The 24,929-nt window shown below is 41.4% G+C and overlaps 1 protein-coding gene across 5 annotated transcripts in view; it reads left to right on the forward strand.

Annotated features, from left to right (window-relative positions):
* Positions 1-23,790, forward strand: part of SH3GL2 (SH3 domain containing GRB2 like 2, endophilin A1) — a 218,429-nt gene extending 194,639 nt beyond the window's left edge. For 2 of the 5 annotated variants that reach the window (XM_045882460.3, XM_045882461.3), the window contains exons 5-10: positions 12,481-12,624; positions 13,467-13,600; positions 15,659-15,817; positions 17,563-17,666; positions 19,294-19,424; positions 22,182-23,788. In XM_045882460.3, the coding sequence (XP_045738416.1) occupies positions 12,481-12,624; positions 13,467-13,600; positions 15,659-15,817; positions 17,563-17,666; positions 19,294-19,424; positions 22,182-22,381 (872 nt within the window). In that variant the 3' untranslated portion in view covers positions 22,382-23,788. Of the gene's footprint in view, positions 1-12,480; positions 12,625-13,466; positions 13,601-15,658; positions 15,818-17,562; positions 17,667-19,293; positions 19,425-22,181 lie in introns of all 5 variants that reach the window. The other 3 variants (XM_054509237.2, XM_064580139.1, XM_045882459.3) reach the window with 3 other exon arrangements.
* Positions 23,791-24,929: the final 1,139 nt, after the last annotated feature.

Raw genomic sequence — 24,929 nt, forward strand, 5'->3', positions numbered from 1 at the left:
TTTCTAGAAAAAAAACCTCAAGGTTTTCCAACAAATGTCTGTCAAAACCTCAACACCCACTCATATGAGTGTGCTACATCTGTTTTAGAGAAATAAATGGAAAACTGTTTCTCTCTGCACTCTACCCACAGAATTCTTTTGACACCAGACACTGGGGTTTCTCTCACGCTGACCAATTGTCCAACTCCATTTGGTGTCCGACAATTCACTCCTGACCCCATCTACCTGGAGTTAGTGTCAGTTCCCACAGGTTAAGGGCTCAGTCCCACAAGATTGCCCCCACTTTGGACAACAGTCCCAAGGCTGAGCCTCTGGTGCTTCTGACCCCTGCCCTGTGGGTTTGATAATTTGCTAGAGTGGCTCACAGAGCTCAGAGAAATACTTATTTAATGTTTACTAGTTTATTACAAAGGATATGACACAGGAACAGTTAAGTGGCTAAGTGGAAGGGATACATAGGGTGAGGTATAGGAATGGGGCCTCCAGAATGAGTTTCTATTGTTTCAAGTGGCCCAGTTTATGATACTTTGTTGCAGTAGCCCTAGGAAACTAATACAAAAAGTAATAAACTGTTTATTTCAAATTGCTCCTAAGTCTCTGCAGCACTCATTTTGGGGGTCTTCATAGGTTCAAATTGACAGTTTATCCCACTTCCAAGCACTTGGAAGAACATTAAGACAGGAAGCATGCAGGACAATGCCAGGCATTTTCTTCAAGGGTGGTTCTATCAGCTGTCCATACAGCAGCCAAGGGTTATTTCCTGGCTTTCCAAAGGACAGCTTGGGTTCTAGAGAATGAGAACATAACAGGTTGCAGGGGGAGAAGGGGCTTAGAGGTACCATGTCCTAAATAGGAATCAATATCACTAGTATCACTTGTCACTTCTCAGGTCCCAGTAAGGGATATCGCCAGTTACAAGATTCATTATACTTAGAGAAGCCTAAAACTAAGGCTTGTCACCAGGCATTGATCATTCATTCATAATCCTCCCAGTGTATCAATCAGCAGTGAAATTTACCAAAAGCAGTATTACCTGGTAATAGGTGATATTACACCTTTATCAGGTCTCCAGGGGAGCAGAGCAAGAGAGTTAAAGTCATTCACAGGGAAGGAGAAAAGATTTTAATATTTTATTCATAGTCTTTTCACCATCAAAGTAAACGTAGACTAGAAACTTCTATTAAGTCAAAATTATAGCTCCTTTAGATTTAATCCACAGATATAGAGGTAGTAGGACAGAGAGGAAGGAAGTGAGAATGTAGAGTTTTCTGAACATCCTCTTGTGCCTTCCTTTTCTCTCTTACAAACTCTGTTCCTTTTACCTAGACGGGGCTGTCTTGTCCCTGTGCTTAGTGTCATACTAGAGACATTAGATTTTATATCTAAATCCACAAACTCTAAAAACTTTCATCTTGTCCATGATAGTCTGGGAATGCTATATTTGTTTAGTTCAATATAACTCTTGGTTAACCTACTTTCCATACAACAAAGAATTTTCTCATGTTGGTGATAGCTTTGATTTTATTCAGTATTTCCTCGAATTCCAAGCACAGTGCCATATACTTTAAAAACTTAATTTCTAATCCTCACAATAACCCAGCAAGGTAGCTTTGATTTTCTCCATTCTATAGAAGAGGAAAATATTTTTTAAATTATGAGTCACATTTATTCTAATGCAGTTTTCTAAGCCCTGGGCACATACCAGTAAATGAAGCAAACCAAGACCCTGACCTCATGGAGCCTCCAGTCTAGTGAGAAGAGATTGACAGAGAGTGAATATCCAGTGTCAGGTGGTAGTGACAAGCACATAGGACTGTGTCTCCTATTTTGAATGACATGGGAACCCATTAAAGGGTTTTGAGAAGAGCGACCTGATCTGATTTACAATGAAAGGGATTCATACACAGAATAGATTATAGGGGGCAAGAGTGAAAGCAGGCAAACCAGTAGGAACCTCTTTTAATAACCCAAGTGAGAGATGATGGGGGCTCTGACCAGAGTGACAAGTGCTCTGATTCTGGATAGGTTTTGAATTGCAGAGCTGACAGAATTTACTGGCAGATTAGATGTGATGTATGGGACAAAGAGAGACATCAAAGATGACTATAAGGTTTTGGGCCTGAGCAAGTAGAATAATGGGTAGAATTGGATTCACTAATATAGGGAATACTATAGTTTAGCTTGAGCATGTTAAATTTGAAATGTGTAAACATCCTCGTGCAGTTAAGTAGATACTAGAATATATGAGTCTGTAACACAGTGGAAAGGTCTGGGCTGGAGAGAGAAATTCAAGAATCATAAGCTTACTGACTCAGCTAACTGATTGTCCAGTCCAACAAGAGATGGGACTCCATTGCCCAAGTGTGCTTGTTCATTTCTCCAGAGTACCCTTAGGGACATGTTTTATGCTCTGACCTCCTAGATAGTCTAAATCAGTAAGACAGAGGTGGAGTCTTCAAATCTGGTTTTAAAATGTTTTCTAAGACATAGAGATCAATGGAACAGAATAGAGAGCCCAGGAATAAACCCACACATGTATGTTCAACTGATCTATGAAAAAGGAGGCAATATTCAATGGGAGAAAGATGGTCTCTTCAACAAATGGTGCTGGGAAAATGGGACAGCCAATTGCAAAAGAATGAAACTGGACCACTTTCTTACATCATACACAAAAATAAACTCAAAATGGATTAAAGACCTAAATGTGAGGCCTGAAACCATAAAACTAGAAGAAAGTATAGGCAGGCAGTAATTTCTTTGACATTGGAAAGACCCCCTTCCCACTTCCTACTTTCCCTAATTGATGTTAAGAATCTTTTTTCCTGGGGCACCTGGGTGGCTCAGATGGTTAAGCATCTGCCTTCGGCTTGGGTCATGATCCCAGGGGTTCTGGGATCGAGCCCCACATCTGGTTCCTGGCTCACTGGGGAGCCTGCTTTTCCCTCTGCCTCTCCCCCTGCTCGTGCGCGCTCTCTCTCTTTCTCTCTCTGTATCTTTGTGTCTCGAATGAATAAATAAAATCTTAAAAAAAAAAAAAAAAAGAATCTTTTTTCCCCAGACTAAAATCTGATTTAATCTGAATTGAAGCTCTTTTAAAGGTCTATATCTGAAATAACTCTCTGTCAGAAACCTTTGACAGGAATCATTGTCTACAAAATAAAATCCAAGCTCCTTAGCATAAAAGTCAGGCCTTCACCATCTGGTTCCAACTTTGTGGCCTCTTCGCCTAAGCCACAGACTTTTTGAAGTTTCCAGATATACCAGGTACTTTCATGTGCCTTTGCTCATAGTCTCCAGGGGTCTAGAATGGCCTTTCCCACCACTCTGCCTGTATAGCTTGCTTTTTGAGAAAGCCCAGCTCAGGTGTCACCTGTTTCATGAGCCTTCCTAGCCTTACTGTTCTAGATGGAATTCACTGCTCTTCTCTGTGATGTGAATACATTAGGACCTTACCCACAGTGTGGGGTCTGCTTCGTGTCATGGTGAGTGGAGTGCTCTCTGACTCTCCAAATAGACAAGAAGCTCATTAGGGCAGAGGCTGCACCTTGCTTCTCTTAGAGTCTCCCTAGCATAGTCCCTTTCACATAGTAGGTGCTTAATAAATACTTGTTATGTTCATTTTATCATAGAAGATCTTTAAAAGACTTTTGGTAAATACTAATTCAATCGGGCAGTGCAAATCCAGAATTTTCCTATATCTGGGAATACATAATTGTTTCTGGTGTAAACTATTTATTGACTTATAACTAAGTTAACCTTTTGTATCCCCTTAGCTAGGGTTTACAGTTTAGCTTAGGAACCCTCTTTTTCAGGGAAAAGAGAGCCCATATTCTGATTCCAGGAGATTTTGTGATCAATTTCTTGTCATTTTCATATAAACCAGTTTTTCATGACATAATTTAGAGATGAATTGCTACCCGAGCGCCAGCAGTACTAAGAGTAAATGGGAAGTAGGATTCCACTCTTCTGTACTTTAAGAAATGGAAGCAAGATAAATGAAAAGCCTTGGCAGCCTCAGAAATCTTAAAGGGAAATGCCAGCTAGTTTGCCATCAGCATGACTCGCTCTCCCAAATCATCATGTCAGATCACTTTTAAATAAAGACATTTGGCCCACAGTAAATAAGTAAGCACATGCTGTATGCTTGGCCATATGCTAGAATTCAGTAGGACATGTAATCAGGAAACAGACATACAGAAAAGAGAGAAAGTATCATGAGATATCAATGTATATACAGAGCACAGTAGAGACATTAAATGAGGGAAGGGGTCACTTATACTTGGAGGCAGTACAGGTAAAGGGTGATTGAGAAAGACTTTGTTAAAAAAACAGGGTGGGGGTGGGGTGCTTGGTATTATGTTGGGCAGGTGATGGAGAGAGGGAAGGCCATTCCAAGAAGAGGAACAGTTCTAATAACTTGAAGAAACCGTTAGAAGTTTCCTATGTCTGAAGGCCAGTGTATGCTTTCCTCAAGCTCAGTTTTCTATCTAATAAGAATCACTTGTGACATACATTATGTCATTTAATCCTTACATCAACCCAAACCTGTGAGGGGGGAGGTACCATTTTACAGGTGAGGAAGCTGAGGGCCAAAATTGCCCAATATGAGATAGAGCCAGAATTTGTACTCAGACAGTCTGACTCCAAACTTCTTGTCTTAATCCTACTTTGTTAAACTGGCTCCCTTTTCTGATGTTCTTCCCACAATTAGAAGCTAACTCCTACCTAGTTATTCTCTTTTATGTCTGATTCTGAAAACATAGTTTTGCAGAACTGAAATATTTACAGCCAGTTTTATTGACTTATTTTCAGGGTTCTTTCTGGGATAGATCATGATTTTTTGAGTTGAGATATGAGACCATCACACATTGTATGATTCAGGGTTCAATCAGGGAAAAAAAGTCATTGTGGATATCATGGAATAAGAGATTATAAGAGTTAGAGCTTGTACAGTTACAGGGAGATCTGGGTAAGTAAAGACCAAAAAAGTAGAGTTTAAGGACCAGAGAAAGGTCACTGACCAGCCTTGACCCAGATGAATGAACTTAGAAAGGAATCTGAAAAGTGGGCCGGTCCAGCTACTAATGCAGAGCTGCAAAAGCTATGGAAGGCAGTAGAAGGTTGTTGGTTCTTCAGGGTTTCTACCTCTGCATTTGCAACAAAACATCTTTGGTGGGTCTGTGGTCACTGTTGATGAGCAGAATCAGCACGTGAGAAGAGCTGGACAAAGAACAGGGAAGAGGGAGAACACGGTGGAACCCATTTGTAGCTCTGCATCAGTTTGTCACCTCCTCTGTACAGTGACAGCCTCCAGAATGTTATGACTCCTGCTTCCCCTTCAGCTCCCAAGTCTTGCACAGCCTCACATTCTACCAGTTCTAACTGTGAAGCATGTGGGGAAGGGATGCTGGGAAATGGAGTTCCCCATACACTCAAGCCCGCGGTAGAGCACATCAGCGCCCATACTCAGAAAAGAGAACTTGGAAGGGTTGGAATGAAGGAGCACTTGCCCCTGTCTCAGTGCCTGTTGTGTGTGTGCCTTTGCTAGTTACTGTTAGTGCTCTTTATCAGTGAATACAGGTAACAACCTTATGAATGATTATTTTTCAGGAATATACTAGCCAGCAAGATTTTGAGCCTGGATTTTTACCTATGTTTGTCTGAGCCAAAGCCAATGTTTATTTTAATGCACTATGCTGATTTCTGTAAAACACAAGACCTAATGGCTTTCTTGTTTGCTCATTTGGATTAAGAAATAAAAATTTTAAAAACCAAGAAGAGGAAGTGTAGTGAGTTTCTAACTACCCAGTAGTTACAACACTAGGCCAAAAAGTTAACTGACTTTTTATGGAGCACAAAACAATGGGACTCCCCCACACTCCCTTTTTTTTGGGAAAGATCAGTCTTTTAGGGTCATCCTAATTTCAGTTCTTGCTGTTTAAGTTGACTAGATACATTTGCTTCTAGAAATCAACTGGCTGTGGACTCATCAAACCCTTTTCTTTGATGATTCTTTGATGGCATTTTACTTGTTAATCTGTATGTTTTCTTTTCCTGGCCAGTTCTCCTTAAACCAGTTAAGGTATAAAACTTTTTGTTGAAAGATCCTTGAGGTTAGAACAGTGCCCAGATTGTCAAGATACCATGAGTGTCACTTACCCAGTTCAGCCACTAAATTAGGTCTCCTAAGGGAAAAGAGAGTGGGAAGTATTTTAAATTTAGGTTTTTTTTTTTTTAATAAGGGAAGTAATACATGTACATATTATACAAAATCAAAGAATTTTATAAAAATTTTTACAGAAAGCAGCAGTGCACTTGGAGTTGCATTCTTTCCCCCAATTCCCAGAAACAACACTTTCAAGATGCTTTTGGCTCTTTCTTTGGTTTTTCTTCTAATCTTGAAACAACATGCTTATGTTGCTCCCTGCTTGGTTTTCCAGTTTTAAGTGTTTTCTGTTTGATTTCCAATTTGGAAGATGAGAATTGTTTGCTCTTTTCTTATCTTCCCATTCTCCCACATCCTTTCCCTTCCTTATTACCAGTATGTTTATGGCAATAATTTTTGTTAGATTAGTATTCAGTATTTACATTTTATGCCCTTGTAAACTTGTATAGAGCTGAGACATATAGTATGATTATATTTCCTTTCTTGTACAATGTTTTTGTTTTTCTAGGAGTTAATATTTGTTTTATTTTTCATTTTCCTTTTTTTTTTAAGATTTTATTTATTTAAGAGACAGAGAGCACAAGTGGGGGGAGGGGCAGAGGGAGAAGCAGACTCCCCGCTGAGCAGGGAGCCCACATGGGGCTCAATCCCAGGACCCTGAGATCATGACCTTAGCCAAAGGCAGACGCTTAACCGACTGAGCCACCCAGGTGCCCCTATTTCTCATTTTCTTCGCTTTTTGTGTACCATTCATTAATTCTTTCCCAAACCCTCTGCCATGCACATGAATTTTCTCTCATTAACATTGAAACATGTCAGGTGTTGTTATCTTTGAGATATCTGATGCTGCATTCTAGATTGGTTGCTGTCTTAGTTTGAGTTCCCCCAGAAGGAATCCATGAGGTAAGGATTTGAGCACAAATGGTTGATTTGGGAAGAGATTCCAGGAAATTTCAAGGGAAGTAGGTTAGAGGGGAAACCAATGAAGGGTGCATTATAAAGCAAGGTATAGTGGTTGATAACTGTAACTTGACCTCATGGGGGATCATGGTGAGAGTATAGCTCCTTTGTAGTCATGGCTTCCTGTGTTACATGTCCCTGATTATGATGTGTAGTATCAGCTACAGTTGCCCCTCAATGTGTGATGCACAGTGACTCTCTTGAGATCTCCTTTTGTTATCATTTTTACATCTTTCCTTACATTGGATCTCTTTTTTTAGATCCTATACCTGTCCCTTTTCTTGATTTATACCTTCATTTTGGTAGAATGCCCTTCCATTAGCTTGGGAAGAAAAATGATCAGAAACCTTCCTTGTGTGTTTGAAAATGTCATCATTCTACCTTCATGCTTCATTGATAATTTGAATATAGAATTATATATTATTTTCTCTAAGAAATTTGGAGTCATTGCTCCATTGTTTTCTGAGGAAAGTTCTCTTGTTCATGATATTCTCATGTTCAGTGTCCTTCTAATTCTTGATATTTGTATATAACCTGTTCCTTTCTGAAAGGTTTTAGGAACTTTTGTTCCCAGTGAAATTTCATGTTAATGGTCCTCCTTGTGGACCCGCTTAGCCATTGTGGTGGGCATTCGGTGGACTTTTTCAATCTGGAAACATACATTTATCAGTTCTGAGAAATTTTCTTTAACTTTTAAAATTTCTTCCCCTTCTATGTGTTTTCTTTTTGGAACTTTCATCATTCAGCCACCAGACCCCCTGGACTAATCCTGATTTTATGCTTTCTTCTGATTTTCTATCTCTCTTTAAAATTTTGTCCTCCTTTTGGGGGGGGATCTGCCTCAACTCTGTGCTTCTAATGATTTTTTAATTTTATAGTTTAATTAAATTCACATATACAGTTAAATTAATTTCTAAGAGTTCCTCTGTTTTTTTTTTTTTAAGATTTTATTTATTTATTCGACAGAGGGAGACACAGCGAGAGCAGGAACACAAGCAGGGGGAGAGGGAGAAGGAGAACAGGCTTCCCGTGGAGCAGGGAGCCTGATGCAGGGCTCGATCCCAGAACCCTGGGATCATGACCTGAGCCGAAGGCAGATGCTTAACGACTGAGCCACCCAGGCACCCCTCTGTTTCTTTTTTTATTTCATGGGTAAAGTATCTTAGACACCTGAGAACATTAATGATAGTTCTTTTTCCCTCCCTGAATTGTTTGTTTCCTATAATTGCCTTATTTGTTTTGGCTCTGTTATGTTAGAAGCCTTTTTCAAAATCTAGTGACAGTGTCTGTCTTTTTCCACTTAGGTATAGGGCAGTAAAGCTGTGTGGGGGTCAGTGGAAGCTTATAAACTGTAATGGGTTCTTTCTAGGGTGATCAGCCTGGAGTTGGTGTATTGGGTGCTTACAGCTATCAGTGTCTTTAGGTCCCTTCTGGATTGGTTGTATTCCCCAGAGAAGAATCTTCTAGTCCCCTATCCAGAAGGTATTAACCTGGCTGCCAGTTCTCTAGGGGACAAGTAGGGGAAATGGGTGGGGGAATCTCACAGTTCACTGTGTGGGCTGGCCCTAATGCCCTGTTTTTAATATGGAATCCCACCCTAAGCAGGGTTGGTTATCTTCTCTTCTCTCCTAAAAAAACTTTTATTTTTCAACAGAAGGAAACAAGTTTTCTAATTCCCATTCTCTGTTATGCTGCAAAAAGCTCTTAGGCACATGAGCCAGAGGAAATGAGCATAGTCTACTTCGGGAAACCATTGCCATGTTATTCTACTAGTTTTCAAGATAATCTGTTCATTCATTTATTCTCCCTTCAGTGGACATGTGTTAAATATCCACTGTGTGTACAACTTTACGCTAACCCTGTCTGGGAGATAACACAAATCAGCATACCAGGATCCTGCTCTCGTGGACCAGGGGAAGGTTTGCTGTTGAGAAGCTGTTTTAGCAGTAAACCCAATGGGTGGGACTTGAACTCTAGGGTAGTGATGCTGGGACAGTAAAGATGGGATGTCGCCTGAGAGACTGTAAAAATTTCTGAGGAAAGTAAAGTGGTGGAAAGGAAAAAAAGATAGTTTGAAGGAGAAGAGACCATATTATAGGAATTCTAATGTCTAAAATTTGTATTTTCTGGGCTTATTCTCTGTTTCTTAAAATATAACTTTAAAAAAATTCATTTAAAAACAATTAGGTTACATTTGAAGATGATGAATTCAGAGGTCTGATGATTGCTTTTAAGAACACAGAAGTTTGACTAATCTAAGATTCTTAATAAATATTTAATGAGTTTGTGAATGAATTTAAAAGCCAGCCTCTTTATAATATGAAGAATAATATGTGTATTAATAGATATTTTAGATGATTTGAAGAAATAGATAAAGTAATAGAAATGGTTTTCTTCCTCCTCATGAAAGTGTAGAATATATCCAAGATATTCTTAAATAATTAGTAGGAGAATAAAGCTTTTTATAATTAACCAACATTTGAAAATGATGACTTTAAAAATCAGCCACAGTATATTAAACCATTTCAGTGACTTCTGGTAAGTACTTACCACAAGATGACTTTTAACAGAACTCAGATATAAGAACAAATCAATATCAACTTTTGTAAAAGATACAAGTCTTTAGGGTGTAGTCAAATAGTCAAAACAGGATTGAAAAGGGTTGACCGCCGTATGTGTTTTCAGTACTCTATTTCTTTGGTCTCCATTTATCTTCTTTCCTTCTATTCATTCTGCAATTCTTACTGTCTGGTGTTTGCTTATTTCATTTTTATTTGTGCTTTTATTAGTTCTTCTCTGTGTTCCCCAAGTATCTTGGGCAAATTAGCCATCATTGCATCTTTTATCTGACACCTCACTATACTGTGAGCACACTGAGGGCAGGAACTGTGTCTTTTCTGGATCTCTGATATGACTGATTTTAGAAGAGGCTTTGAAAATATGCTCTAATAATATTGTTCCCTTGAAAATGTGTGACCATGTGGCATTTTCAATTTTTGAAATTTAACGTGTATTTTATATACTTTTCTCTGAAGAGCAGAGTAAAGAAAATGTGAGTTATATATATTTTTTCAATTACCACCAGGCTTTGCATATGCTGTTAGCCCAGCTAACTGCTACTCACTATGTGATTCTAAACGACACTTCCCTCCAGAATCCATCTTTGCAATGCTCCACCCCCATAGACTGAGGTGATGCTATCCTTCTGTAACTTGCTATAATTCCCCAGCATGACACTGAGTATATACACTTCACTCTAATTACTTATTTATTTATTTATTTATTTATTTATTTATTTATTTATTTATTTATATTTTTTATTTATTTATTTGACAGAGAGACACAGCGAGAGAGGGAACACAAGCAGATGGAGAGGGAGAGGCAGAGGAAGATGGAGAGGCAGAGGGAGATGGAGAGGCAGAGGGAGAAGCAGGCTTCCCGCTGAGCAGGGAGCCTGATGCGGGGCTCTATCCCCTGACCCTGAGATCATGACCTGAGCCACCCAGGCACCCCTCTCATTGCTTTTAAAATAGATGCCACCCTTAGTTCATTGTGAACTTCCTAAAGGCAGGCAGCATAGTTGCCTTGTTCATTATAATATCCCTGGGGCAGGGCTTGGAGGAACCCTCTCATGATAACTCTCCCCATCTCCAGTTTCAACCTTGGAAGCCCAGATTTAAATAAAAGTCTATTTGTGACATATGGAAGTGTTAAATTACTACATTGTACACCTGAAACTGATACAACACTGTATGTCAACTAACTGGAGTTAAAATAAAAACTTAAAAAAAAGTAAAGAGTATTGGGAGCCCATAAATCCCACCTTGCCTCAGCTCAATAGATGGCTGCCATGTCTACTTTCACCCTAGCATATTCTCTTGAGAGGTCTCTGAACTTCAGGATTCCAGGCACATATCCTCACCTTGGCCCTAACCCTAACCCAAGCCGAGGAAAAAGAAAAAAAGATGATGATGGTGTGTGTGTGTGTGTGTGTGTGCATGCAATGGAATATTAGCCATAGAAAAGAATGAAATCTTGCCATTTGCAATGATGTGGATAAAGCTAGAGAGTATTATGCAAAGCAAAATAAGTCAGGCAGAGGATGACAAATACCATATGATTTCACTCATATGTGGAATTTAAGAAACAAAACAAATGAGCAAAGGGGAAAAAAAAGAGGGAGGCAAACCAAGAAACAGACTCTTAACTATAGAAAACAAACTGATGGTTACCAGAGGGGACGGGGTGGGGAGATGGGTGAAATCGGTGATGGGGATTAAGAAGGGCACTTGCTGTGATGAGCACCAGGAGTTATAGGGAACTGTTAAATCACTATATTGTACACCTGAAACTAATAGAACATGATGTTAAGTAACTGGAATTTAAATGAAAACTTAAAAAAAAAAGCCTATTTGAAACAAATGTTCAAGATTAACTATCAGCCACTGAATACCAGAAGTGCTTTTGGCTGTGAATTCTATCAGGGTTTCCATGCCGATGGGATCCTGGGCATAGTCCTAGGCTGATGTACAGCCCCAACTCTAATAATGAACCTGAGGAAACCTAGTATCCAAGCATCAGGAAAGTCTCCTTCACAGTGTGTTAACAAAACTTTTTCTTCCATGAAAACTGGAATTGCTTTCTAGGCATCCCCTTTTGTCAAAACAACCCCAAAAAGAAATTGAAGTGCTGTCTTTGTGGCATAAGACTAATTCTCAGAAGCCATTGTGTGCTAGGGAAGTGATGAAGCCTTTTTAATGAACACGATATTTCTGTTCTTCATGGGTCTGTTTACGAATCTCAGTTGAGCAGTGATTTTGAAAATAGGGGTGTAAGTGAAACTTGGCATAAGGCTCTCACACTGCAAGAATTAACAATTTCCTACTTCTGTCCATAGATTCCTAGAATTGAAATATAAAACTGGAATCCTAAAACCTAGAGAATACATAATTCAGAGGTTTTCAAAATGCTTTCCGTGGGGCCTCCCAGCTCCACGGAGGTACTGCTGGGGCCGCCATAATGAAGAGAAGGTCAGAAAGCTGCCCAGGAGAATGGGGAAGAGCACATGACAGTGGGTGGGATCTCTCCCCAGAAGGGCTTTGCCTTTTCTGTTAAGTTCCTCATAAGACATTGAGAGAAAGGGAAAGTTCAGTGATGAAAGAAAATTTATATCTATCTATGGGCCAGCCTGCACATACTACACATGAAGACACTGAGGCCGGGAAGGTGAAGATGTGCTTGCCTGTTGCTGAGCTGGTTTATGGACCAGGTAGTTAGGGCCCGATTCTCCTTCCAGCCCGGTCTCCACTGTATCACGTTGCCTACTGTGAAAGTGTTTGCTCTCTCTGCTCCAGCTTCCAGAGCTAAACTCAGCATGATCAACACCATGTCAAAAATCCGCGGCCAGGAGAAGGGGCCAGGCTACCCACAGGCAGAAGCGCTGCTGGCGGAGGCCATGCTCAAGTTCGGAAGAGAGCTTGGAGATGACTGCAACTTCGGTAATAAGTGCTTTCCACACTTCACTTCTTTCATTTGTCCACGGGGATCTTGTGCCAGTAAGATGATCTGCAGGAGATGATTTTGGTTTTATATTTTGGTTCTCAGTTTTATATGTCCTAGAGACAGAGGCCAAAAGTTTGCCTTCAGAGGCGTTTCATCATTTTTAGTGTGATTTGTCATAGTTTTTTTTACTTTCTTTTTCCCTGATGAGATCCCAGACTTCACGGTAGCCAGTTGACATATCCAGATGCCTGGAAACTTACTGGGAAGTGTGTCCGCCATGACTGAGTGTTGAGGCAGGGGGACCAGTCAGCATGATGTAACACCCTGCCCTGTGAGCTTTCTCTTTGGTCTCTGCTCTTGCTTACATGGTACCCAATTCTACGGCCCCAGGTGAATTCCTTCACCCCTCTCTCCTCCGACACTCAGTCACCATATAAAACACTTCTGTTTCACTCCTTCATGATGGGAGGTCTCAGCTAATGACTGTCCTTCCTGTTTGAACCCTGATCTCTGTTCTTGGTATTTGCTTCTACTCAATGCTTTTGGCATTAAATGGGTTCCCTGCTAGGGAAATCCAGTAGTGACAAGGGAGGGCAGGGAGCTTCCCCAATGGCTTTTTAAAGGACAAGCAAAAGTTTATGTTCTTCATAATAAGGGATACCATCCCCTTGGTAGCATTGACTCTGTTGTACTGTATGAACCTGTCCTAGGTAGAAACTACACTGTTCTCTGGAAGGCATTATATTTTGCCTGTCATCTCGGCTGTGGTGGCCCTCTTACTGCATGTACATTTCAGCTTTGTCCTTTAACATACAAGAGACTCATTCTTCCCTTGCAGGCCCAGCGCTTGGTGAGGTGGGGGAGGCCATGCGGGAGCTCTCGGAGGTGAAAGACTCTCTGGACATGGAAGTGAAGCAGAACTTCATTGACCCCCTTCAGAACCTTCATGACAAAGATCTGAGAGAAATTCAGGTATCTGCAACTGATCCTTTGGGAAGTGAGTGGTTTGAATGTACAAATGTAGGTGCCCTTTTTCCCTCAGAAAACATTTTTTTAAGCTTATTGTGTGTGATGAGGTTTGGATTACAAAATAACCCAGCAAGATAAATTGAGAGAAACCAGAAATGCAATACTTTATCCCATTATTATGACTGTGCCGCTTATGAATATTACATTTGACTTTTCCACATTGAGTTTTCAGGTTATCAGCCTTTTTTTTTCCCAGAAGAATAATATCCTTCCCTGATACTACCCAATTTTATTAATTACTGCTTTCTGGGCTGATTTCACCGTCTGAAAGGCTAACTGTATCAGTTGTTAGCTTAGGTAAATTGTTATACTGTCACTCTATAAACACGTGTTTTCATATTTTCATAGCGATTATTAGGACTGAGGAAGAATAACCATCCTCTTTATAAAACACGTAGAGCTGTTCCAAAGAAATAAAGTTCAACTGGCTCTACCTCCAACTAGGTCTGTGATGTTTTCTCATTCATTCCTTCGACAAATACTTGTGGAACCTCTCTGAAATTTAACTTTATTGTAACATGGTCATCCACAATGTGAAGTCCCCTAGATCTCTTTATTCTAGCTTGAGTCTCCTTCATCCTATCACTTGCTCAGGATTGCAGTAGTAAATGGCAGACTCACTCTTAAACTACAATATTACCCCTGACTCCAGTACTCTACCCTCCAGTTGACTACAAGTTCAAATGTGTTACAAGAATATCCCTTCCAAAGGAACAAACATTTAACTTGGATCAGGGCATGGATGGGAGGCAGGGTGTACAGTGGGAGGAAAGGTCTAGGATATTTTTCTTCCTCTTTTCCTTTTCATTTCTTCACCACTCCCACTTCTGTTTTCATCTCCCTGCCTTTATTTCCATACACACCCAGGATCAGGGAAACCTAGTGTTTTCTCCCACCCATTAGTAATGGAATACTACAGCCCTTAGAATAAAAAAGATAATTTGTAGCTTTGGGAAATGACTTTCCTACTTTGTCGCTAGAGGGTTGGGCAGAGGTTGGGTGGTCAGGCAGTGGGGAGGATGTGAGGAGGGATTTTGAAGAACACTGTGGGGCATTAGACCCCGTCTAGCATCCCTTCCAAGTTAGAGTTTTTCCACTGAGTTTCATCATCTACCAAATGGGAGACTTAAACTTATCAGTGGTTCCCTGAAAGCTGCATCAGTCAACAAGGGTAAGTGTTAAGATATAGATTCCTAGGGGCACCTGGGTGGCTCAGTCAGTTAAATGTCTGCCTTCAGCTCAGGTCATGATCCCAGGGTCCTGGGATCGAGCCCCACATTGGGCTCCCTGCTCCACGGGCAGCCTGCTTCTCCCTCTCCCTCTGCATGATGCTCCCCCTGCTTGTGCTCTCTCTCTGTCTCTGACAAATCAATCAATCAATCAATCAGTCAGTCTTAAAAAAAAAAAAAAGTATAGATTCCTAGACCCCGGCCCTAGATATTTTAATGCAGGTGATCAGTAATTCAGATTTCTGATAAGCAACTTAGGTGATTCTCACAGACTGGTTTCCTCAAAGATAAAGCCTTTCTAGTGTTAGTGTGCTAGGACTCAAAAAGCAAGAATGCTAGTCTTTCCCACTTCTTTTCAAGGAAAGTGTTTTTCTCCTACCTTCTCATGAGACACCATTTCTCTTGAAGATGGGAATTTGTGGGTTCTGTGTAGCAGTGTTTTCCATGTGGGTGGCCATATGCACACATTCCCAGCTTCTGTCATGGGATGGAAAGACATATTCCAGCTTGGCTTTGGCCCAGCAAGGGCAGAAAATAAAGGGCACTGGTAATTCGCAGAATTTCTTTCTTGCTCTTAATTATTTTTAAAGATGCTTCTCCATATTTAGCTTTTGGAAGCATTTGCCCCAGTGATGCTGGGTTTTGGTGATGTGATATTTTAGAACTTAACCTGTCTTATTTTGGAAGCTCACAGGCATGATGGAGAAGTGAGCTGTAAATAGGCCTTTCCATGAACGCTGTCAAAGCATATTCCTGCCCTTGACTTTTTCAGCATCATCTAAAGAAGTTGGAGGGTCGACGCCTGGACTTTGATTATAAGAAGAAACGACAAGGCAAGATTCCAGATGAAGAGCTCCGTCAGGCTCTGGAGAAATTCGATGAATCTAAAGAAATTGCTGAGTCAAGCATGTTCAATCTCTTGGAGATGGATGTGAGTCCCTCTCCTCTGATTTCTAATTTAATCTTGCCATTGAGGCTCAAGATTATGTTAGAGGGTTACATAATTCAAAAGGTTCATATCTAATTATACTATGTGGTGAGAACCTTGGTAGATAGTTATTTCTTTAAAATAATTTGAAATAAAGTAGATCCAGAAATGGTAAGGGTTTTGTTTTTTTTTCTGTATTTCCATAGTTTAATTTAGTGAGATATTTGTCTACTAATGATCTTAAAGAATTACCAATTGTGAGAAGATGAAGAATGTTTCTGATGATCCATGTAAAAGTCCAGTAGCTTGAAATACTTTGTCAAAATATAGGGCAGATTGACTTCAGATTATAAAAGAATATCACCTAAAATGCATTTAGAATTGAGGGTTCAGTATAGATTAAGATATTCTATATTTTGAAGTAAACGTGATATTTTCTTTCAAAAACTAATTTCAATTGAGATTGATGATTGTAGCATAGATGCTGTACTTGGGGGCAATGTAGTTTAAAAGCTGCTTTTACATTTCCAGTGCACCAAAATGTTATTATTATTTATTTTTTATTTTAGAGAGGGAGAGAGAGAGACAGCGGGGAGAGGGAGAGGGAGAAAGAAAGAATCTTAAGCAGGCTCCACGCCCAGCGTGGAGCCCAACATGAGGCTCAATCTCATGATCCTGAGATCATGACATGAGCCGAAATCAAAAGCCAGATGCTTAACCGACTGAGCCACCCATGTACCATGCCAAGTGTGCTAAATTATTATTCATGGCTTTAGAAGTTATATTCTGTTGAGTTCTTTCAGCCCTGTAGTCATGAGGACTTATGACCACTCATGTAATAAAGCCAGCTAACCAGTTTTCAAGTTCCTGCTCACTCCCACCTCTGACCCTATCAGTTGCTGACCAACTTCTTCCAAGGTGTTTATAGAGCTTTTATGTGCTTATCACTTAACTGCTTTGCCCTGACTGGTGATATGGGAGGCGTGTTGAACATATCTGGACCTTCCCACCACCCAGAGACGGTGTAGGTTGGTGTTTATGTAGAACAACTGGTGTCCCACCTACCTACTGAAGAGGAATGCTGTAGGCATGGGGCTGACCTGAATTATAGTGCTCCTTCCCTGCACCCAGGGCCCCATTCCACCCCCAAAACTCATGGGACAGCACTGACTTTGCTGACTTGGAGGACAATATTCAGCGAGATCACAACCTGAGACATAAAATGAAGAGTAACTAAGGATGCCTAGAATACTGGAGCTGAAATGAACCCAAGATGTCACTTGACCCAACCTCTTTATGTTACAGAAGAGGCAGAGAGGACAAAATTTTCCATCCTACCAAACTGCCTCCATGTTGCCTCATGTGAAAAATCAATATTCACATTTTTATTAACATTAATATATTAACAGCATGGAAAGCATAGGGAGCAAAGGCTCCTTTGGTCAATGTCTCTTTTTCCTATAAGAAATCAATAAAATTAGCCAAATCCTACCTGGAAGTTGGTAGTTAAGAATGAGATTGTTCAGTGAGAAGTGTGTGATCTTTAGAAAGATTCCTGACTTCTCCTCATGGTACTGACAGTTATAAGCATGCAAATGCTTCTTATCCTTAACTGATGTGGAGCCTACAGAATCTCTGAGCAGTGGTCTGTGGGTCAGGAGCAGCTCTGTCGTATGTGTGGGGCAGTAGGAGATGCTTAAGGATGGTGACCTGGTAACTGAGGCGTGATCCCCCCCATTGGCCTGCAGATTGAACAGGTGAGCCAGCTGTCTGCGCTCGTCCAAGCCCAGCTGGAGTACCACAAGCAGGCCGTCCAGATCCTGCAGCAAGTCACCGTCAGACTGGAAGAAAGGTATCTCACAGTTCCTGAATGATATATTCCCATTTTCTTCCTCTGAATTGATGGGTAAAGAAATGGAAATAATAGAATACATTTGAAGAAAAACTCTGCCAAAATTCCTGCTGATCCTACCTAGGCACCTTGTGGATCATTCGTTTTGGTTTTCTTGCGTCTTTGTGCTTTGTTTTACTTTGTTACATTGAATCTAATCTTGTGTTGATGAGAGGTCAGGATGTGGGTTGTATGTTGGCTGCCACAGATGGGAAACCAGAATGCTGCCAAGGATAATGGGCGTGATTTGCTGAACAGACATTCTGGGTGGGTACTAAAGGCATATCATCGTCAGTCTTCTGACAGCCCTGTGAACTAAGTATGATTAGCCTCACCGACAGGTGGAAAGCCCAGGCAGGTGAAGTAACTCGCCCTGGGTCACACAGTGGTGCAACAGGGGTTTGCCGGGCAAGCAGAACCTATTTGAAAGCCTGTATCTTGTCACAGCGTTTCTCTGAGTGGTGAGCAAGTCCTCCGCTATCAGAGAGACTGCTTTTGTATGCCTGTTCCTCCTCCTCAGATGCACCCCACGGCCGGGCAGAGGTCGTTTTCTTTGTGACTAGGTCTCCCTGGAGTTGCAGAGCACAGCCTGACAGCTGTAGGCAGAGGCCCCGCTCTGTCCTATGTGTCACTTTGTCTGTCTTTCCTCAATGCACCCTTGTGGGAATGTGTGTCACACTCTGAAGCATCTAGAAAGACTTAAAACCCTGCATTTCAACATACTAAAGAAATATTATATGTCTTTGTGACATCCATTGAGCACAAAGGGCCATTTTCCTTTTTTCCTCTGACATATGTTCAAAGTCAGTATGGTTCTATAATCACCATAACTTGAACCCTCCCCATCTTTGCGAATCTGCTGTACCCTTTGCTTCATGAATACCTGAGACTGTGGAAAGTACTTAGGGGTGTGGGGAAGACATTAATTGGCCATACCTTTCCACTTTCCTCCTGTCTTCCCTCATTTCTTTCCTACTTCTTGTATCTCAGACCACTCACTGTTCTTAGGGCACACAGTATTTCCTCCTTCCAGACCTATTCCAGCTCTTAAACTCTTTCTTCTGGAAAGGACTGTTCATCTGGAAATGACTCTCAGCTGTCTTTTCTCCCCTTCCATAAGCCTTCCTGTGGACAGGTAGACGCCTCCCTGCTTGCACCCCCGTGTTCCTGTAGCATTCTGTGTCTCTCCAGAACAACACTCACCACGGTTTCTGGTCCTCAAGTGTTTACATTCTGTCTCCCTTACTGACCATAAGCTGCTTGAGGGCAAGAACTGTGTCGTTCTCATCTTTGTGTTCCCTGCACCTAGCAGAGTGCACATTTGCAAAGTGAGTTCTGAATAAATGAGGAAGTGAGGGATTGAGAGACAGGATGAAGATGGTGAGGGCCGGACCACAGAGGGACATCACGGAAAGCAGAGACATACACAGAGAAGGCTAGTTTTTTTGTTTTTTTATTTTTGGTTGGTTTTTTTTTTGAGATTTTCCCTGCTCCACATTAGTAGCCTTCCTGGATGTTACTGCTTTTCTTTTTGCTTCTTAATTGGCTCCATACTCTTATTCCCCCCTCCCTTTTCTTTTTAATGCAGAATAAGACAAGCTTCATCTCAGCCTAGAAGGGAATATCAGCCTAAACCACGAATGAGCCTGGAGTTTACAACTGGAGACAGTACTCAGCCCAACGGGGGCCTCTCTCACACGGGTACACCCAAACCTGCAGGTAAGGAGCTGAGACCTGCAGGCCCCATGACCCAGGCCTTGGGCACAACCCGTTGACACTTTCCCAGAAATTCTAGGCACAGCCCAGTCTGGCTGCACAAGAACTCTACAGTGATACATTTCTTACAGGATGGTTTCGTCAGGTAGAAACTCTTCTAAAGCACGTCTTCCTTCGTCTCTCATTGATGATTTCTTTCCCTCCTTTTCCCCCTTCTCTCCTCTAGAAAACTTTCTTTGTACATCCCTTTTTCTCTCACTCTCCATCATCAGCACACATAAACCTCCCAAGTAACACATTTGACTTTGACCTTCGTTTGTGGTGTTAAGTCACCCTAATATGTCATTTTGGTGCCAGGAGCATCCTCTTCCTTTTCTGTTTTTCCCTTCTGTGTTCCAGCACGCATGAGGGTGAATGCCCTGGCAGGGCGCGCCCACAGACACTCACATATAACCCACAGACAGCAGCTCCAGCAGCATGTCCAGCTGGAGTTCTTAAGTCACCGGAACATATGGGTGAACGCCTTTCTAGATGAATGTATTTTGAAACTCAACATCAGCTAGCTTTCCCTCCTTCCTCCACCTTCAACCAACTCATTGTAGCCTGGTAACTGAGGTTAGTATAGTAAAAGCTGAAATTTATTTTCTATCAGGAATATTGATGTATACCCAATAATAGGTTCTTTTAGTTGGCACCATTGCTCTCTACCCCCGATACACAGATTAGGTAAAAGCCTGTGCTTGAAACATTTTCAACCATAACAATTTGCTTGGGTGAAGAAGTGGAAACTATCTTACACTGGATATGGACTTCCAAGAAATGCAGTGTCTCCTCTTTTCCCTGGAGCCCAAGGCTTGACATTCTGTAGTAGGAAATGTTTTATGAGGTGCTCTCTGGAGACCATGAAGAAAAAGGAGGGTGACAGTTGGTGCTCTCTGCCCTTTGTGTTCCCCTCACTGCTCAGAGCCCCCAGGGAGGGGTATACGGGACAGTGGCTCTTAGAAGGTAGCTGGCTGCAAGGACGAGTCATGTAAGTTGTGATGAGTTTGCTTCTCCCTCTTCAGAAACCAACCATGTATTTCACTCTTCTTTTGGAGACTTGTTCATTTTTTGCTTTCTTAAAGTAAAAAAGTAGTTGACATTGTTTCCCTTTAAAGTCATCTAGGTGACACGGGAGCTGTATGCATGTGTTTTGAGTTTACGTGCTCATGTGGAGGCGTGCTATATTAAATATAGATGGTCATTTAAAATAGATCACTTTTTTTTTTTAAGATTTTATTTTTATTTATTTATTTGAGACAGAGAGAATGAGAGAGAGCATGAGAGGGAGGAGGGTCAGAGGGAGAAGCAGACCCCCTGCTGAGCAGGGAGCCCGATGTGGGACTTGATCCCGGGACTCCAGGATCATGACCTGAGCCGAAGGCAGTCGCCCAACCAACTGAGCCACCCAGGCGCCCAAAATAGATCACTTTTAAGATATGATTCCATTCTTCATTATTTTACTCAAGGCATAGTATGTTATTTTTTGTGTGCCAAAACTCCCATGTACTCATCCTTATATGTGCAACAATTTACCAAGAGTAAGTTATGTAATTTTTACATGATCTCACGCAATAGCCACAATAGTAGTGTGGAGTAAGTTCTGTTAGTTCTAATGCTAGACAAGGAAACTGAAAGGGAAGTGCCTTGTACAAGATCACTCAGAGTATGAACTTGAACAAAAAATGAACCAAATTGATGAGAACTGGTATGAGGGGTCAACTACTCTTTTACTTTAAGAAAGCAAAAAATGAACAAGTCTCCAAAAGAAGAGTGAGATACGTGGTTGGTTTCTGAAGAGGGAGAAGCAAACTCACCACAACTTACATGACTAGTCCTTGTAGCCAGCTAACTTCTAAGAGCCACTGTCCTGTGTATACCCCACTAGATTTATCTCTTTAGAACTGTTTATCTAGTTCTATTTATCTAGCCAAACAGAACGGAAATACGTGTCTTATGTTGTTTTGTTTTCATCACATTAGAGCAGTTTTCCAGAGGCTGGAGTTTTTACCTTTAAAAAATTAGCACTGCACTGTTATCCTGACGTTGCCAAGCATTGTCCATGTAATGGACTTGACTCTTTCACATGTACGGAGATTTTAAAATGCTAGCATGGAAAGGATTCAGGTCATGTTCTATTTTTTTTTTTTTTTAAAGATTTTATTTATTTATTTGACAGAGAGAGACACAGTGAGAGAGGGCACACAAGCAGGGGGAGTGGGAGAGGGAGAAGCAGGCCCCCGCCAAGCGGGAAGCCCGATGCGGGGCTCGATCCCAGGACCCTGGAATCATGACCTGAGCCGAAGGCAGACACTTAACGACTGAGCCACCCAGGCGCCCCTCAGGCCATGTTCTATTACCCGAAAACTCATTAAAACTCCTTAAGTCACTGGGTCTCCCATCTCTGGACATTGTCAGGAAGGCATACCTTGGCGGACGGTGTTGCATGTGTCACAAGCATAGATGAGGCCATTGTTCATCCTGGAAATGGAAGCAGGCGTCTAACGACTTCCAGGAATCTGAGAAAACTTCTGAAGACTGCTGAAGGGCAGATGCTATGCAGTGGACTGGGGACTAGCCGCAAGAGGAAGCTTCAGCAGGAAAGAGGAGTGAGGGAGGAAGCCAGGTGGATGGTAGGCCAGGCAGGTTAAGCAGGTGGTAGATATGTGAGTTAAATACCCCTTGTCTTTCTGTGTTCTTCTCTCCTGCTTTCACTTCTAGGTGCCCCAATGGATCAGCCTTGCTGCCGAGCTCTGTACGACTTTGAACCTGAAAACGAAGGGGAGTTGGGTTTTAAAGAGGGTGATATCATCACACTCACTAACCAAATTGATGAGAACTGGTATGAGGGGATGCTTCATGGCCAGTCAGGCTTCTTCCCCATCAACTATGTGGAGATTCTGGTTGCCCTGCCCCATTAGAATGTTAGGCTGGCAGGCTTACCTCCTCTTGACCCAGATAGTTAAGTTTAACCACTGCTTCGGTAATGCTGCTTACAACACATCCCAAATGCAGGCCGCAGTGGTCCAAGTCATCAAGCCCCACCGAGTATCTTTGGTTGACTTGTGTGATCCCACAAGAGTCATGGTGATGGGGGGTATCTTCTTAGGCTGGTGGGCATGGCATGTGCTTTTTAAACACCATCTGAGACCAGCCAGTAGTCACTGAACTGCTGTTTACACGGTTCTCAGGAGGCTGTGGCTTCTTAGAATATGACCATGAGCCACATTACAGTAAAACCATCCTACTGAAGGTATAATCTATCACCTGGGGGCCATCTCAAGGTCTCAGGTTCTCCATTTCAATAGGAGAAAGGTCTTGATTTCCCATTGTTCCCTCCCAAATACGTGAGTCACAGAATTGTAGAAGAAAGCCTCCCTCACCAGCAACTTGTCTTCTGGTCTGAATGAGTCAGTCCCTGATGCTCTCAGTAGGAAAGTGTGGAATGTGAGTTAAAAACCTTTTCTGAAAACAGTCACTTTTGTTCCTCCCGATTATGCCTATTTCTGAGGGACAGCCGGTTTTCTTCCCTCCCTGCTCATAAAGCCAGAGGGGACTCCCGCTGTATTTCTAAGTAAGGCAGTTAGCAGTCAGCACATGGTAGGAGGGGCTGAAGAGAAGAGATGGTCCATTATGAGGAAATGGGAAAACATCTGGTTTCCAAGCTTAAATTTCTTGCTGCAGAGAAACCACTTATGTATTTAGGCCATTTCCAAAGGTACAGGGAAGAGGGAACACATATCTTCACTTCAGTTTTATTTATGAATTACGTGCTTCATGAGTCCATTTGGCACAGACACACAAGGAGAAAAACACAAGAAACCATTATTCCACTAGTTCCTAGACCAAGAAACAGTAACTGTCTTTCCCGCTTCCACCTTGTGTTCTTTGAACGTCATTTGTGCAGATTCTGCCCTCAATGAGGACCAAATAAAGATGATTTTTGTGCTTATTAGCAGGTTAAGATGTATGGCCGCACCTGCAAAAGTTTTTCCCACCTCAGTCCTGACTTTTATTTCCGTCCCTTCTATTCCATCTTCATGTTGTGTGCACAGTGCTGTGTGTAAGCCTATGAGTGGTTTTTTGGTTTTGGGTGTTTTGGTATCAGTTATGAAGTCCTGTTATGTGTTCAGAGTTCTATTTATCTAGCTATACAGATTCCTTCAGAGGTTGAATGTGCAGCTTCGGATGTGCCACCTCCGGTCGTGGGTCACATGGAGTGAAAGGCAAATCTTACTGCTTAATGTATAAACCTCTTACCACAGGAAGCATCGCCGTTTCCAATAAATATTGCTGAAGAAACAACCAAAGGCTCTGGTCCTTGATTTTGTGTCATTTGGGGGGGGGTGCGTGGTGGTCTCATTTCAGTCTCCGTTGCCTTCTGATGCAGCCAAACCAGACCTGGTTCTGACCTCAGATATTCCTCTCTGGCAGCAAGAAGTCAACCAGCCTGGACATCGGTAACTTCCTGGTAATCCTAGGAGGAAGGTGATTTGGGAGAGAGGATAAGAAATGGGGGAGAGGAAGTCTTCTAGAAGTTACATGAGACACCACCAGTGGTGATATCAAAAGGATAGAATGTTCAGAGACACAAATAAAATATGTCATTTCAACCAGTCTTTTGTTGTCTTTCATGCTTAAAGAGAAAGAAATAAGGAAATATAGATTGGCCAAAGCCAGCATTCTTTGTGTGTGTGCACGCGCACCCGCATGCATGTGTGGAGGTGGGGGAGGGGAGTTGTGCCTACAGAATTTGTATTTTCTGAGCTTCTGAGAAAATAAACACGTTTTTTATATATTGGGTGCACTTTGTATTCTTCCATGCTGAGGCTAATAGTCCAAATAATCTGATCTGACATGAACAGTTTTCATCTAATATGTGAAGTTCTATATGTGAGCTGCTCTAACATGAAAATAATATTTTTGCTAGCTACCTGAGTTACGGTATTACAGATCAATTCTTAAAACCAATTTTTAAAAAGAAATTACCAGTGACATTGTGAATAGAGAAAATATAGAAAAATCGCAGGTAAACTATTAGAATCCATAGTTATAGAGTTACTGAATATAAGATCAATATTCAAAGGTTACTTTATTTCTATATACCAGTAACAATCAATTAGAAAAAAAGTAGTTAGAAAAATCACTTAAAAAATTCAAACCCATAGGTATAAGTCTAATAAGAATTATATAAGATCTCTACACAGAAAATTATGAAACATGTTTGAGAAAAAATAAAGACCTTAATAAGTAAAGAGATGCTCTGTGTGGATTGGAAAACTCAGCATTGTAAAGATGTTATTTCTCCCTAAATTGACCTATAGATTTAGTGCAATTTCAACCAAAATCTCAGGAAGCTTTTCTTGTATGTGTGAAAATTGGCAAACATAAAATGTACAGGGAAATGCAAAGGGATATTTCTTCTTAAAGAACAAAAAAGTTGGAAGACTTACTCTTTCTAGACATAAA

The sequence above is a fragment of the Mirounga angustirostris genome, unplaced genomic scaffold, assembly GCF_029215605.1.
Source record: "Mirounga angustirostris isolate CCGP_5_RB_7025 unplaced genomic scaffold, mMirAng1.0.hap1 SCAF_15, whole genome shotgun sequence".
Classification (NCBI taxonomy): domain Eukaryota; kingdom Metazoa; phylum Chordata; class Mammalia; order Carnivora; family Phocidae; genus Mirounga; species Mirounga angustirostris.